The sequence below is a fragment of the Chelonoidis abingdonii genome, chromosome 1 (genome assembly GCF_003597395.2).
Source record: "Chelonoidis abingdonii isolate Lonesome George chromosome 1, CheloAbing_2.0, whole genome shotgun sequence".
In the NCBI taxonomy this organism is placed as follows: Eukaryota; Metazoa; Chordata; order Testudines; family Testudinidae; genus Chelonoidis; species Chelonoidis abingdonii.
In genome coordinates this window covers 313,929,414-313,944,377 of record NC_133769.1, presented here as the reverse complement: position 1 = coordinate 313,944,377, position 14,964 = coordinate 313,929,414, and the positions used below count along the sequence as shown (strand labels likewise).

Below are 14,964 nucleotides of genomic sequence, written 5' to 3'. Positions count from 1 at the left end.
GGGGGTTCAGGACAGGGGGTCGGGTGCAGGGTGTGGCAGGCGGCTCAGGGAAGGGGATTAGGGTGCAGGAGAGGTGCGGGGTGCAGCAGGGGGCTCAGGACGGGGTCAGGGTGCAGGGTACAGCAGGGGGTTGAGGTGCAGCAGGGGGCTGAGGGCAGTGGGTTGGGGTGTAGGAGGGATGTGTGGCGGGGTCGGGGTGCAGGGTGTGTCAAAGGGCTCAGGGCAAGGGGCTCAACTGCAGGAGAGGCTTGGGGGGTGGGCTCCAGCCCAGCATGCACTGGGGGCAGGGCAGGCTCCCTGCCTCCGTGCTGCTCTGGGAAGTGGCTGCAACGTGGGGGAGCAAGAGCACAGGGACGTGTGTTGCTGTTGCTTCAGGCACCTCCCCCAGCATCTCCCGTTGGCCAGTGGGAGCTGCTGGGGGCAGTGTCTGAAGCAACATCAATACACGCCCCTGCGCCTCTTTTCCCCCATGTTCTTTCCACTTCCCGGAGCAGCGCGGGGGCAGGGCAGGCAGGCAGGGAGCCTGTCCTGGCTCCGGTGTGCACCTGGCTGGAGCCGCTCTAGGTAAATGCTGGAGGAGGGCGAAGAGTGGAGGGCTGTGAGGAGCTTGCGGGCCACAGAAATTAACTTCGCAGGCTGGGACTGTGTCTTTGAGACCCCTGATCTATACCGATGGCTTCTTCTGGCAGAAGTATGTCTGTCAGGGGTCACCTCTTTTTGCACTCCTGACAGATATACCATGGCCTGCAGAAGTCTGTAGTGTAGACATATAATTGATCTAGGCTGAATTAAGAAGCTTGACGGCCTAAAAGTTATACTACTCATTCTCATGTTGTTTTTCTCAAAAACTGGTAGATTCATTTAGGCTCTGACTTCTGCCAAGCATTCCAGCATGTGCTTAAGTGGTCTGCTGGATTGGGGCCTTAATTGATTGTATGAACGCTACTCATTTGGAAGCTAACTTGAGAAAGTATCTCAGTTGTAGACTAAAGGGCAAAATAGTGCATAGGGTGGATGCATGAGGCTATCGATTCTTGCACACAGAAGAAAATACTGACTAATGATGGCTTGAAAAGTTGTGTTGACATTTAATGATGTAAATAGTACTGAGATCTGAGAGAGTGTTAATCATTTAGATTATGTATACAAATGATTGAATGACTAATTAAACCAAAAGTCAAGTCATACATTTTATAAGTACCGACTTAGATTCCAAAATCCAGCATTCTTTCTTGAGCTGGAGCTCTCCTAGATTTGTTTGCACATCAGCCTGATTTATTTTTTTGTCAAGGGAAAACACTGAGTAAGGGAAGTGAGAGTTCTGCCATCTTAATCTCAATAATCTGTGCTCTATCTTGTGGGAAGGGAAAAAACTGAAAATAGCCTTGGATATGCTACTGACTAATTTAGGAGACATGATTGACAAATTCTGGCATATGTATATTTTTTGTTTTTTTTAATTCTAGGTTCAAAGGACCTTGTGGTAAAAGCTCAGGTTTTAGCTGGTGGTAGAGGAAAAGGAACCTTTGAAGGTGGCCTCAAAGGCGGAGTGAAAATAGTATTTTCGTAAGTTGTATTTCTAAATCATCAGGTAAATTGAAAATATCTTGAATCCATTTATATGGCTTGGAATTTTAATTTGATTAAAATGCCTTGTGAGCTAGGAAGATATAAACTAGGTAAGAACATATTTTTACTGTAGACTAATATACAGAACTTAAATTAATTCATTCTACTCTCTTTACTCCAGCATTTCTCTTGTCACATTCTGAGCTTCTCTTATTCTAGTCCAGAAGAAGCAAAAGAGATTTCCTCAAAAATGATTGGAAAGAAGTTGTTTACCAAGCAGACAGGAGAAAAGGGCAGGATATGCAATCAAGTATTTATCTGTGAGCGCAGATATCCCAGGAGAGAATACTATTTTGCAATAACTATGGAAAGGTCATTTCAAGTGAGTAACTATAGAAATAGTGCTCTTAAAATAAATTTGGTATATTTGGAATTGAAAGAATTACTGCTGTTCTTCACATGGGTCACATTTATATTTGAAACTGATTTATAGAGTTGTATGTGAACTTAACCTTCTGTTTGGTAGCATGACCTTGGATTGCGTGCTTTTTAAACACTTCAACTACCAAAGCAATTTGCTGTGGCACAGTGCAATTTAAATGAATGCTACATAACTGGATATCTGTAGTACTGACATTTCTGAACTGCAGAGTTGATGATTGCAGTTGGACAGAGAAACGATCTAATTTGTCTCCTTGACCACACTTAATTTTAAGTGCTGGGGATTAATTTTAAACATGCAGCCATATCTGTCTTAAGAGGTGCAGAGCAAAAAGATGACCAAGATTTAAAAAAACGGGTGTCCAAAGTCAAGTGTCTGTGTCCGTTTAGACATGTAAGCGACTTGCCTTTTAAGCTGCTGATAACTGGAGAAATTATATTAGGATATCTTCTCCTCCTAGAGAAGTTACATACAATCCAAAAATAGTAATGTAAACCAGCGGTCTCCAGTCTTTTTATGCACAAGATCACTTTTTGAATTTAAGATTTGCCCACTCCATTTTCTCCCCCGCATCACTTGCTCTCCCCCACCCTTGCTCACTTTCGTGGGGTTGGGATGCGGGAGGGGGAGCAGGTTCTGGGCTGGGGCCCAGGGGTTCAGAGTGTGGGAGGGGGCTCCGGGCTGAGCCTGGTGCAGGAGGTGGTGAGAGGTGCAAGCTCTAGGAGGGAGTTTGGGTGCAGGCCCAGGACTGGGGCAGAGGTGTGGGGTGTGGGAGGGGGTGTGGGGTCGGAGGCAGCTTAGATGCAGGAGGGGGCTCTGCACTGGGGCAGAGGGTGGGGTGTGGGATGGGGTGCACGATGCAGGCTCTGACGGGGAGGCTTTTACCACTGGTGACTCCTGATCAGCGTCTCAGTGGGGCTAAGGCAGGCTCCCTGCCTGCCCTGGCCCCATGCTGCTCTCGGAAGTGGCTGGCATGGCTCTGCGGCCCCTCCGTGAGCCACCACTGCCCCTGCCCTCCGACTGTGCAGCACCCATTGGCCGGGAACTGCAGCCAATGGGAGCTGTGGAGGTGGTGCTTGTGGGCATGGTCAGCGTGCGGAGACCTGCTGTCCTCCTCCCTGGGCTGCAGTTCCCAGCCAGTAGGAGCTGTGGAGTCCTTGCCAGGGGGGCGAGGATGGTGGCAGCTCATGGAGAGGGTGGGGGCAGTGGCAGCGCAGTGGAGCCGCCTCTTCCTCTCCACCCAGGGCTGCAGAGACATGCCGGCTGCTTCCGGGAGGGACATGGGGCCAGGGCAGTAAGGGAACTTGTCATAGACTCACTGGAGCTGGCGATTATGATAGACTAGCAGAGGCTCCAGGATCAACTAGTCAATCATGATCTACTGGTTGGTGACCACTGATATAAATGTTTGTATTTTTAATACAATGGACACCTGCAAGCCCACAAGCTTAGTTCAGTAAGTTTTAACTTAATATGTTTGCACAGGTTATTGCATGTTTTGTCTTCCCTTCCTCCCTCTTCTTCACTATACAATAGATGTTTAGGCTGTTCAGATCTGAATTAAACAGGAACACTTAAAAGCATTCCTTGAAGTCATCTGTGTGACTCTGGTTGTATAGGTGCCCAATTCTTAATTTTATAGAGGGAATGTGTGCAGCAGATTTTCTTTGAGTTAGTTGATTTGTCTATTAAGTACCTCATTTCATGAAATAAAATTTGTAAATTACTTGATATATGAACAAAATTAATAAATCATCATGGCTTCACTCCAGGAGACACTCCAGGAAAGAAGATGCCTTCTGGTCAATAGAGAGCTGAATCAAATTTACAAGCAGCATAGATACAGAATGAGCATTTAACTTAAAATTACACCAGCCCAATGAGGGTGACATGTAATTCGGTGGTGGTGATCCATTGCAGCGTTTACAAGAAGTTATTTACTCTAGTGTCAAGCAAAGCTCCTTATTTTTTTTTCTTAAGGATACTGATGCCTCCTGGAGATGTCAGGGGTGAGTGTGCATGTGTGTGTGTGTAGGGTTGCAGCTGAGGCCTGCACAAACTGTGGGACTGTCCAGTTGGTGGTGGTGATGTGTACACCAGAACTACCTTCTCCCCAGGTTACTCCTTTCTGCTAGGCTTATTTCTGTTGAGAGTACAAAGTACAACTACATCATTAAAGCTCAGACCTGGAGCAGATGGCCTCTGCCAGCTTCCTTGGTTGGTGCAATAATGCTAGAAAGGCCGAAGAGCGGATGGTTCAGTAAATTCTGTAGATCACTCTCACTTACAATGTTATAAGAACTTTTTTGGAAACGATATCTGCTCCGATTTAGAACTTGTACACAAATCAGGCATAGTTGGTGAACTGGTAAAAGTCTAACTTGTATTCTTTCTACTCCTTTTCCCCCTGCTCTTCCTCTTAGGTTCAGGGGCCTCTTCCTTTTCATAGGAAACTGTCCAACACTTCAATCTTAAACACCTAAAAATCTCTGAACTGGTTTATCATTATATCCAGAGCTGTCTGATTTTCTATATAAGAGTACCAAGGAGGTGGCTAAAATATTTACCTTATTTATGCCACAAGGTGGCATTAAAATAACACACATACCTATATTTTATCCTCTAAAAATTTCACATTGTTCAAGCAAGGAAGTTTATTTCGCAAGTTTCAGCTATGATAAGTTTAACCAAAGTAGATGGCCTTTTTCATGATGGACTTTGTAAAACAGAACTATGTTGACAGGGTTGCATCCTAATGATGGGTGATTATCAGCACCCAATTAATACCATACATATTTTCCTAGACTTGTCAGAGTTTTAAAAAAAAAAAAAAAAAAACCAAATATGAGGCTTCTGTGGTGTATAACATGCATTCTGATAGTGTCAGGTCTTGCTTCAAAAAATAAAACCCTTGCGCACAGAAGCAGCTGAAGGAGTGAAATGTACTTGTCATGTCTTAAGCAAAACTAATACTTCTATGCTCTAATGATACTGAGTTGTAATTATGCCAGAAAGTTTTCAAAAGCACTTGTAGCTCTCCTTGCAGCTGCATTCAGTATGTAGTTGGCAAAATACTAAGAAATGGTTCTGAACCTTCCTTTTGGGAGAAGGTCATCCAACATGATTTTCTTCTTATTTAAAAAGAAAAAGAAAAAAGAAACGAACCTGTTCAATGCAGCAACAACCATGCTTTCTACAACTGTAATTGAAGTTACACTTGTGAAGTATGTTTTTTAAACCCTACTTAGGTGCTCATTGGAAATACTGACTTAATAGTCTAGCTAGTGGAAGTCTCTCATTATGCATGCAACAAGTACTGCATGTGTAGAGACAGTGAATGTTGGTTTACTCATATGAGCAAACATACCTCAAGCCTGAACTTGATGATGGATCATTTCCAGAGTCATAGGATTGTTCAGTCTCCATGGCTATTGGGTTTTTGGTGCCTCTGGGATTAATTGTGAAAGTGGTTTTTTTGGCACATTTTATGCACCGTGAAATGGTATTGACATCACTTAACTCATGTCACTGAACAGTCAAGCACTGCGTGACAAGTTTTCAGAGGTGGTTATAGTTATCGAGGCTTATGATCCACTGTGAATAGGAGTAGAGTGCAACAACTATTGCAAATGGCTGTGCAGACCTCGATTACCTTCAGAGGCTGGACTGTGGTAAACTATGAAGAAAATGAAGGTTGTTCTCAGGTTTACTGACAGCATAACCAGAAGAAGCGATACACAGGGTGTGATGTATCATTGTGTAACTGCCTTTTTCTCCTAACTTTAAGCCAGTATGATATGTTCTTCCCACAGTATAAATAGCGATATTAAGATAGGAAAAGGTTCCTTTTTGATATAAGGGTTTAGAGTTGGAAAACTTTTTTGATTGTATATCATAAAAGTCTTGTATAAGTATCTTGAATGAAAAGGTAGCAAAAGTAAGAGAATAAAAGACAACTTTAATGGATTGCCAAAAGCCAAGAATCTCATACTGAGAACAAGAGGTTATTTAAAATATTTGTGGAAAGAATAACATAGCAAATGATACAAAAGTCTTACATTGAAATTTTGTCTGTCTTTAGGGTCCTGTACTTATAGGCAGCTCTCATGGTGGTGTTAACATTGAAGATGTTGCTGCAGAGACTCCTGATGCGATAATTAAGGAACCCATTGATATTGTGGAAGGCATCAAAAAGGAACAAGCTGTCAGGGTACTAAAGAGTACATTTCCACACAATCGTTTTAGAAGGAGTTTTGCTTTTGTAAATATACTTAGTAAATTTTATACAGCCTTTTGGCTGATTAAAGAAAACTGACACTTCCAAACATTATTAGTAAGTTATTACTAGATATTTTAATGTAGTGTTTAGTTTACAGTAAAGAGTGTAAATCTAGCTCCAGATATGGATACTTAAATTAGCCCAGTGTATAGCCTGGGAGCCTTAATTTCACTGTCCCTTGCAGGATAAATGCAATTGACTGTTTTTTAAAAAACAAAAGTCAGGAGCCACTCCCTGCAGGGTAGGTGAAGTTCTGTAACTACAGGCTAGACTGTTTTATATATTATTTTAAACACAGCTATACAAGTAATATATATAAAATACTTATATATTTAATATATAATATATAATTATTTATAAAAGATTGTAATGCCTAATGTCATAAGCTGAGTACCAGAATACTTTGTTTTTTACTTTCAGTTGGCCCAGAAAATGGGATTTCCCCCTAACCTGGTGGATGAAGCAGCAGATAATATGATCAAGATATATAATCTCTTCATGAAATATGACGCCACCATGGTAGAAATAAACCCTATGGTAGAAGATGCATCAGGAGTTGGTAAAGTACCACCTTCATAGAATTTTTTAGATGGGTAGTTTGAATCTGCATAGAACATGTTGTCTGTTTTAGGGGTTCTGCTAAAGTTTCTCCAACTATATACAGTAAGAGGATCTAGCACTAACATAGTACATTGAAAAATGTAGTAAAAATTCACTGTGGCACCTAAACATCTGCAAGCATATTCAGCAGGGCTGTGGAGTGATGAAAAAGATTAATCATGATTAAACAATAACTAGTATCAGAGTGGTAGCCCACGTTAGTTCTATCTTGTAAAAGCAGCAAGAAATCCTGTGGCACCTTACAGAACTAACTAGACGTTTTGGAGCTATGCAGCTTTCGTGAGGTTCCTGCATGCCATATTGACAACGTGGGTATTCACCCACGAAAGCTCATGCTCCAAAACGCTGTTAGTCTGTTAATGGTGCCACAGGATTTCTTTGACTGCTTAAACAATGATAATAGATTACTCCATTTATTTAAGTATTTTTAGGATTTGTTTTCTACGTTCAATATACTTGATTTCAGTTACAATCACAGAATACAAAGTGGCACTGCTTGGCTTCATATTTATTTTTTTTTATTACAAGTATGTTAACACTGTAAAAATTACATAATAGTTCAGTTTCACCGATAGTGCACTACCAATACTTCTTTCTTATCAAAGTTGAACTTACTCCAAAATTAACTATACCAAACAAGCATTCAAAAAACAAAAACAATGTAACATTTTAGAGACTGCAAGTCCACTCAGTCCTACTTCTTGTTCAGTCAATTGCTCTGGATATCTAATACTAATATCATTTGCAGGAGATAATTCCTGCCTGCTCTTGTACATGTTTCCGATTTCAGTTACAGTGCAGATATAATTATATTATGAAAAATTGTAGAAAAATCAAAAAAATATTTAATACATTTCAATTGCATATCATCTTTAACAATGCCGATTAAAAACTCTGATTAATCGACAGCCCTAATATTCAGCACTGGAATCTGGGGCCCTCTACATTGGTGTGAATTCTATGCAGAATTACTAGGTGGCTTCAAATTTCTCTAATGCTTTTTGGGGCAGTTTTTTTTTCTTTGTAAACGTGGACTACAGTATTCATGCTAATCCGTATATAGTAGATTTTGCAATCAGTTTTGGATAGTGTTAAGGTGGACTTAACTAGTTTATTGAAATATTTATGCGTTAACATATATCCAGAGCATACAAACTAGTGGACCCATTGCTACTACGATGCATCCAATAGCTGCATGCATCAATCCATAAGCAGAACGTTTAAATTCAGATGGAGATTGACACTCTGTGTATAACAAGCTTTATAGTAGCCAAAGAATAGTAATTTTCCTGAGAGAAGAACAAGAATGAAGTTGCATCAGTTGTGTGCAATAATAGCTTCCTCTGGACAGAATCCAACCGTAATCAAACAATTATCACTCTTTGCTTGGTGAAAACTTTTTTAGATAAGGTTTAAGAGTGTACTTCATTTTATGTGCCCAACCTGAGCACTTTGAAAGTGCACACTTTTCAGACATTAGGCCCTTTCTTGAAAATTGTCGTCTGTTCTCTTGATTTTTTTTTTTTTCAAGCTGGCACCCAGACTGAGACCCCAAAATACTTGACCTCATCTTGACAGAAAATGGAATCTAACTCACTTCCTTGTCAAGGTCTTGAAGTGCGACAGACATTTTGTCTCTAGTTAGTGCCTTCCTCTTAGGTGCTAGCAGTAGTATACCAATCCAAAGAGTTTTCTTGTCTGAAGTATTGTTCCTAATTAGAGTCTACTAAGACTACGACATGGTGTAGTGTAACCCTTGCCTCCCAACTGCAAGCCTCGGGCAGGTTAATAAGCCCTCCCCATGCGCAGCTCTTGAGCCGAGGAGTAGTGCCCCCACCCCCCAATATAGAACTTCAAACTTGCATGACTACAGATACCCACAGAAATGCAGTTTTAATCAGATGTGGATTATTTTAAACTCTCTCTAATCTAATAAAATATCTTAAAAGTCTGTGTATAAAAAGTATGCTGCTTTAGAATACTTTCTTCGTTTTTGACTTTGCAGCAATTGAGAATAGCTGCCTAAAGGCAACTGATAGTCTTAGGCTGGTCTGCACCGGGGGGGTATCGTATATCATAAATACTTTGACCAGCTACTGCAATTATCTTAGTTTCAACTGGCCTGGCCATCCTCACAGCGATGAGTCGATGCTATGGCTCCCCCGTTGATGCTGCTTACCCTCCTGCCAAGCGGGAGAAGTACGGTGTCGATTCACAGATCGATTGAGTGCGTTTAGACAAGATGTGATAAATCGATCCCTGATAGATTGATATACCCACCGATCGGCGGGTAGTAGTATAGACGTACCCTTTAGAGAGCTTGTTCAGACAGCGTATCAATGTATTCAGATACAAGAAGTAAATATAGCTATACATCCTTCACCCAAAGCGGTCTTACAGCTTTCATGCAGTTTCTTGATGTGTAGTTAAGTTATACGAAACACTATTAATTTGGAAATCAAGTATCAGAGGGGTAGCCGTGTTAGTCTGGATCTGTAAAAGCAGCAGAGAATCCTGTGGCACCTTATAGACTAACAGATGTTTTGGAGCATGAGCTTTCGTGGGTGAATACCCACTTTGTCACATGCGTCCGACGAAGTGGGTATTCACCCAGGAAAGCTCATGCTCCAAAACGTCTGTTAGTCTATAAGGTGCCATGGGATTGTCTGCTGCTTTTAATTTGGAAATGTAGTTTAAATAACAAGCAACTATAGTCCTTTCAGTAGAGTTCTATGGTTAGATTGGGTACTTGCACCTTCTCTTGTTTCTCATTTGTCTTAACTTTCCCTAGTATCTGTGATGGTGGGGTGAAAGTACAGCTACTCGCTTGAAGTGTCTTTCAGCCACCACAGGTTTAATTTGTTGTTGTTGTTAGTAAGTATTTCTTTTTAAATCTGCTGGACTGTTGTAGGAATTGGCACGTCTCTACTGTTCCTCCTTAAACATTTTCAGTATTAGTCTCAGCTTGATCCTTTCTGATCAGATTTGCACATCTAGGTTTGTGCAGGCAGTTCAGTGCACTTTTTATACAAGAGTGTTAGGATGAAGACCGTAGTATATGTCACTCTTTTTTGTAGTGAAACTGTGCTTTATAGTCTCAACTTAGACCTAGTGTAATTGGGTTTCCTTTTTGTCAGCTTCCTTAGTACATGGTTAAGTAAGATTGTCAGAGGTCGAGGAAGTAACAGATTCTGTAACTTTCAGAGACCTCCATGGCATTTTTAGCTTCCTCCTACGCTGCGGGAGGTTGAGGAAAGGGTGCCTGGAGGTCCTAGCTGCTTTGGTGGGGGGAGAGAAGGAGGGCGGAGTTTCCAGCTGGACTCCTCACTGTCCCCCATGGACTGGGGTTTGGGATCTCTTCTCCCCCCTTGGGGCCTGGGCTTCAGTTGTCCCCCCTCAGCAAACTCCCCACCCAATAATTCTGTGGGCTTCATGAATTTTTGTTTCTTGCCTGTAACCTTTTGTTACTCAAAATAACTGTGACAAAATCTTAACCTTATACATGGCATTTCATCGATGCGAGGAGTCTGGGGTAGATATTAAAATCCTAGGCAATGTCCCTCCACTATCTGTGGGAAAAACTTCCTTCTTGTTCTGCTGAGACCTTTCTGCATTTCTTTTGACTTAGTTATATGCTCGCTTTATGAAGCACATAGGTTTCTGCTTTTAAATTAAACCTAAGTGGGTGACGCTTTTAAAGATATACAAATGGCATGGTGGAAGGATTAGTCTGCACAGTTTCTTAGGCCTGGTCTACCCTGGGTGAGGGATCAATCTAAGTTACTCAGTTCAGCTATATGAATAATGTAGCTGAAATCGATGTACTTAGATCTACTTACCATGGTGTCTTCAACTGCGGTAAGTAGACTGCTCCCCTGTCGACTCCGCCTGCACCTCTCGCTCCAGTGGAGTACTGGAGTTGACGGGAGAGTGCTTGGTGGCCGAATTATCGTGTCTTCATTAGATGCGATAAATCGACCCTTGCTGGATCGATTTGCTCTGGAGGTAAGTGTAGACATGCCCTTATTTAGGTGAGTTTGTGTTAACTGTTCTGGACACGTTACTACTAAAAATGCAACAAATATTGTAAAAATCACTCTTCAAAAAACACATTTATATATGTAAAGGTACTTGCAAGTTAGGAGGCCAAAGATTAGGTAATGCCTCTAATGTGCGGTAATCTGGTATTAGCTAGTCCTGTGATATTCACCTGAAGTATTTTTAGCAGAACTTTGAATCCTGGGGTTTTAAAAGAGCTTGCTGAGGAATTTGTTAACCATTAATGTTGATTTGCAGTAAGATTTGGGAAATTCCAGAAGACTGGAAGAAAACTAGTGTTGTGCCAATATTTAAAAGGGTAAACAGGATGACCTGGGTAGTTATAGGCTTGTCAGTCTAACATTGATCCTGGGCAAGATAATGGAGCAACTGATAGAGGACTCAATTAATCAAGAATTGAAGGAACGTAATTGGGTTGATTAACAATCAACATATTTTTATGGAAAATAGATCCTGTCAAATTAACGTAATGATTTTTGATAAGATAAGTTTGATAAAGGTAGTAGTCTTGATGTAATATACTTAAAACTCTTCTGTAAGGCATTTGACTTGGTACCAAAGACATTTTGACTGAAAAACTAGAACATTACAAAATTAATATGGCACATCAAATAGTTTAAAAACTGATTAACTGATCGGTTTCAAAATACGATTGTATATAGGGAGCCATATACAAGCAGTTGTGTTTCTAGTAAGGTCCCACAAGGACTGATTGATGGCCTGATGCTTTTTAATACCTTGATCAGTGATCTGGATGAAAACACAAAATCATCACTGATAAAGTTCACAGATGACACAAATTGGAGGAGTGGTAAATAAAGAGGACAGTTATTGCTAGTGATCTGGATCACTTGGTAAATTGGGCAAAAGCAAACCGCATGCATTTTAATATGGATAAATGTATATATCTAGGAGGAAAGAGTACAGGTGAGTCGCATCATACGTGCATTTAACTTGTGTGAATTCAACTATACGCGCTCAGCAAAAACAATACAAGATACTTTTAAATAGTGCGGGCGATTCCACTCAATGAGCATATGCCCCGGAGTGAGTGTGAGATGGGAGATGTGAATCTGCTCTTCCCTCAGTCGGTCTCAGTTCCTGCGTACCTCTTGTAGTGTGAGCATCTCGCTGCGCTGAGTGAGATTCTAGTGTTTAAAGAGATGTATTTTTCATACAACATGGCCCCTAAACCCAAGCCAACTACTTCGTCTGGTGCTCAGCCGAAGAAACAGTGATCTGTTCCAACGCTGGAGGAAAAACTGGCTGTATTGCACTTGAGAAATGGTATGTCAGTCTCCAACGTGGCATGTAAATATGGCTGCAACAAATCTAGCATCTGTGCCATCAAGATTCGAGAGAGAGCAATTCGTCAAGCCGTGGCATCAAGTGCTCCAATAACTGCTAAGTTGACGAACCAGGTGCATGATAAGACTTTAATGAAGACTGAAAAGCCATTAAACTTATGGCTGGAAAACATGAACTGTAAACATGTGCCTTCTGATGGCAACACGTTGCGAGAAAAGGCTCTTAGCCTCTACGCACTGTTCAAACCTCCTGCTGAGGAGGGACAGCCTTCTGATGAGAAGGAATTCAAAGCCAGCCACGGTTGGCTTAACAGTTTTAGGAACCGCTTCAACCTCAAATGTGCGGACTACTGGTGAAGCTGCATCTGCCAATGAAGAGGCAGCAAAAGCCTACCCCGAACAATTAAAGAAAATCATAGAAGAAAAGGGCTATCTTCTGGAACGAGTTTTTAATACTGACAAGACTGGGTGGTTCTGGAAAAAAATGCCCAACCGCACTTACATTTTGAAATCGGAAAGACAAGCCTCTGGCTTCAAAGCAGCTAAAGACCACGTGACTGTATTGTTTTTTGGCAATGCGGCTGGGCATTTAATGAAGCCGGGCTTGCTCTATGGGGCTGCAAATTCCCGTGCCCTAAAAGTCAAGAACAAAAATCTCCTGCATGTGTTCTGGCAATCAAATAAAAAGGCTTGGGTGGTGGCAGCATTTATTGCTGGAGTGGTTCCACAGGTGTTTCATTCCTGAGGTCAAGCGGTACCTCGAAGAGAAAAGACTTGACTTTAAAGTGTTTCTGATCATAAACAATGCTCTTGGTCATCCTGCGGCACTCCAGTTTGCACATAACAGTGTTGAAGTCATTTTTCTCCTCCGCAATACCACCTCCATCCTCTTGACCAAGGCGTGATTCACTGTTTCAAGGCCATGTACACAAGTTCTCACGGATATGTAGCACTATGGATGCTGATCCCAATCTTAATGTGATTGAGTGTTGGAATTCCTTCAACATTGCCAATTGCATCACTTATATTAAACAGGCAGTGGATGCAGTCAAGCCTGAAACAGTCAATGCATGTTGGCAAAACCTATGGAAAGAATGTGTGAATGATTTTAAAGGTTTCCCGACCATTGCCAAAAAAGTGAAATGAATTGTTCAGGTGGCCAGGCAAGTAGGTGGTGATGGCATCAATTCCTTCCTCAAGGATGTCGATGAAGAATTCATTGAGAGCCATAGATAAACAGTGACTAACGAAGAGTTAGAGCAGGGGTCGGCAGCCTTTCAGAAGTAATGTGCCGAGTCTTCATTTATTCACTCTAATTTAAGGTTTCGCATGCCAGAAATACATTTTAATTTTTTTAGAAGGTCTCTTTCTATAAGTCTATAATATATAACTAAATTGTTGTATGTAAAGTAAAAGTTTTTAAAATGTTTAAGAAGCTTCATTTAAAATTAAATTTTAAAATGCAGAGCCCCCTAGACTGGTGGCTAGGACCCAGGTAGTGAGTGTGCCACTGAAAATCAGCTTGCATGCCGCCTTCGCCATGCATGCCATAGGTTGCCTACCCTTGAGTTAGAGGAACTGATAAAATCGTCTACAGAAGATGACGACGACTAACAGGAAGAGCCAGCAAGTTGGAATTTTGATAAATTTGCTGAAGTGTTCTAAGCAGCGAAACACTTGAATGATTTAATTTCTGAATATGATTCCTCTATGGAACAAAGCCTCAAAATCACACGTAGTGTTTTATGGACGATTTGAGACCGTATAAGAAATGTTTGAGCAGCTCAAGAGACAACAGTGACAGTTGCCGATCACTGTTTTTCCATGAAAAACAACCAGCAGCAGATGAGCCTGCGCAATCAACTTTTTTTTGAGCTGAACCAGAGCCAACCACTTAATCTACGACTCACCCTCCGTCACCCAGCTGTCAGTCACCTCCGTCTCCTGGATCGACATCAAGCCCAGACGACCCCCGTAATTAAAAATACAGTAGTGTAAAATTATATTTTGCATATGTACTTTATTATATACTATACATTACTATATACATTTATACATACTACTGTACAGGGTTGTATACACAAATGCAAGTATACTGTACTTTATGGGCGATGTAAGGGATTTTCAAGGGTAATTTTGACTCTACGCAATTTTCACCTGATGCGCTGACTTTAGAACCTAACCCCTGTGTAAGATGTGACTCCACTGTATAAGCCATTCTTACAAGATGTGGAACTCTGTGGTGGGAATCATGGCTTCTGAAAAAGATTTGGGGCTTGTGATGAGTATTCAATTGAACATGAGCTTCCAGTGCGATGCTGTTTCCTAACAGGCTATCATGATCCTTGCTTGCATAAATAAGAGAATCTCTGAGTAGAGAGGTTATTTTATCTCTATATTGGTCACTGGTGTGACCACTGCTGGAATACTGTGTCCAGTTCCGGTGCCTGCAGTTCAAGAAAGATATTGATAAATTGGAGAGGGTTCAGAGATACACCATGGGAATGATTGAAGGATTAGAAAATGTGCCTTAATGGTGAGTAGACTGAAGGAGCTCAGTCAGTTTAGCTCAGGGGTCAGCAACCTTTGGCATGTGGCTTGCCAGGGTGCTTACCCTGGCATGCCAGGCAGGTTTGTTTACCTGCTGCGTCCGCAGGTTCGGCCGATTGTGGCTCCCACGGGCTGCA

General features: G+C 41.5%; 1 protein-coding gene across 2 annotated transcripts in view; it reads left to right on the top strand.

The window, feature by feature from the left end:
• SUCLA2 (succinate-CoA ligase ADP-forming subunit beta) overlaps nucleotides 1–14,964 on the top strand; it is a 42,506-nt gene that overhangs the window by 15,132 nt on the left and 12,410 nt on the right. For both annotated transcript variants that reach the window (XM_075061582.1, XM_032788140.2), the window contains exons 3-6: nucleotides 1,467–1,566; nucleotides 1,789–1,951; nucleotides 6,093–6,221; nucleotides 6,711–6,849. In XM_075061582.1, coding sequence (XP_074917683.1) covers nucleotides 1,467–1,566; nucleotides 1,789–1,951; nucleotides 6,093–6,221; nucleotides 6,711–6,849 — 531 coding nt within the window. The remainder of the gene's footprint in view (nucleotides 1–1,466; nucleotides 1,567–1,788; nucleotides 1,952–6,092; nucleotides 6,222–6,710; nucleotides 6,850–14,964) is intronic.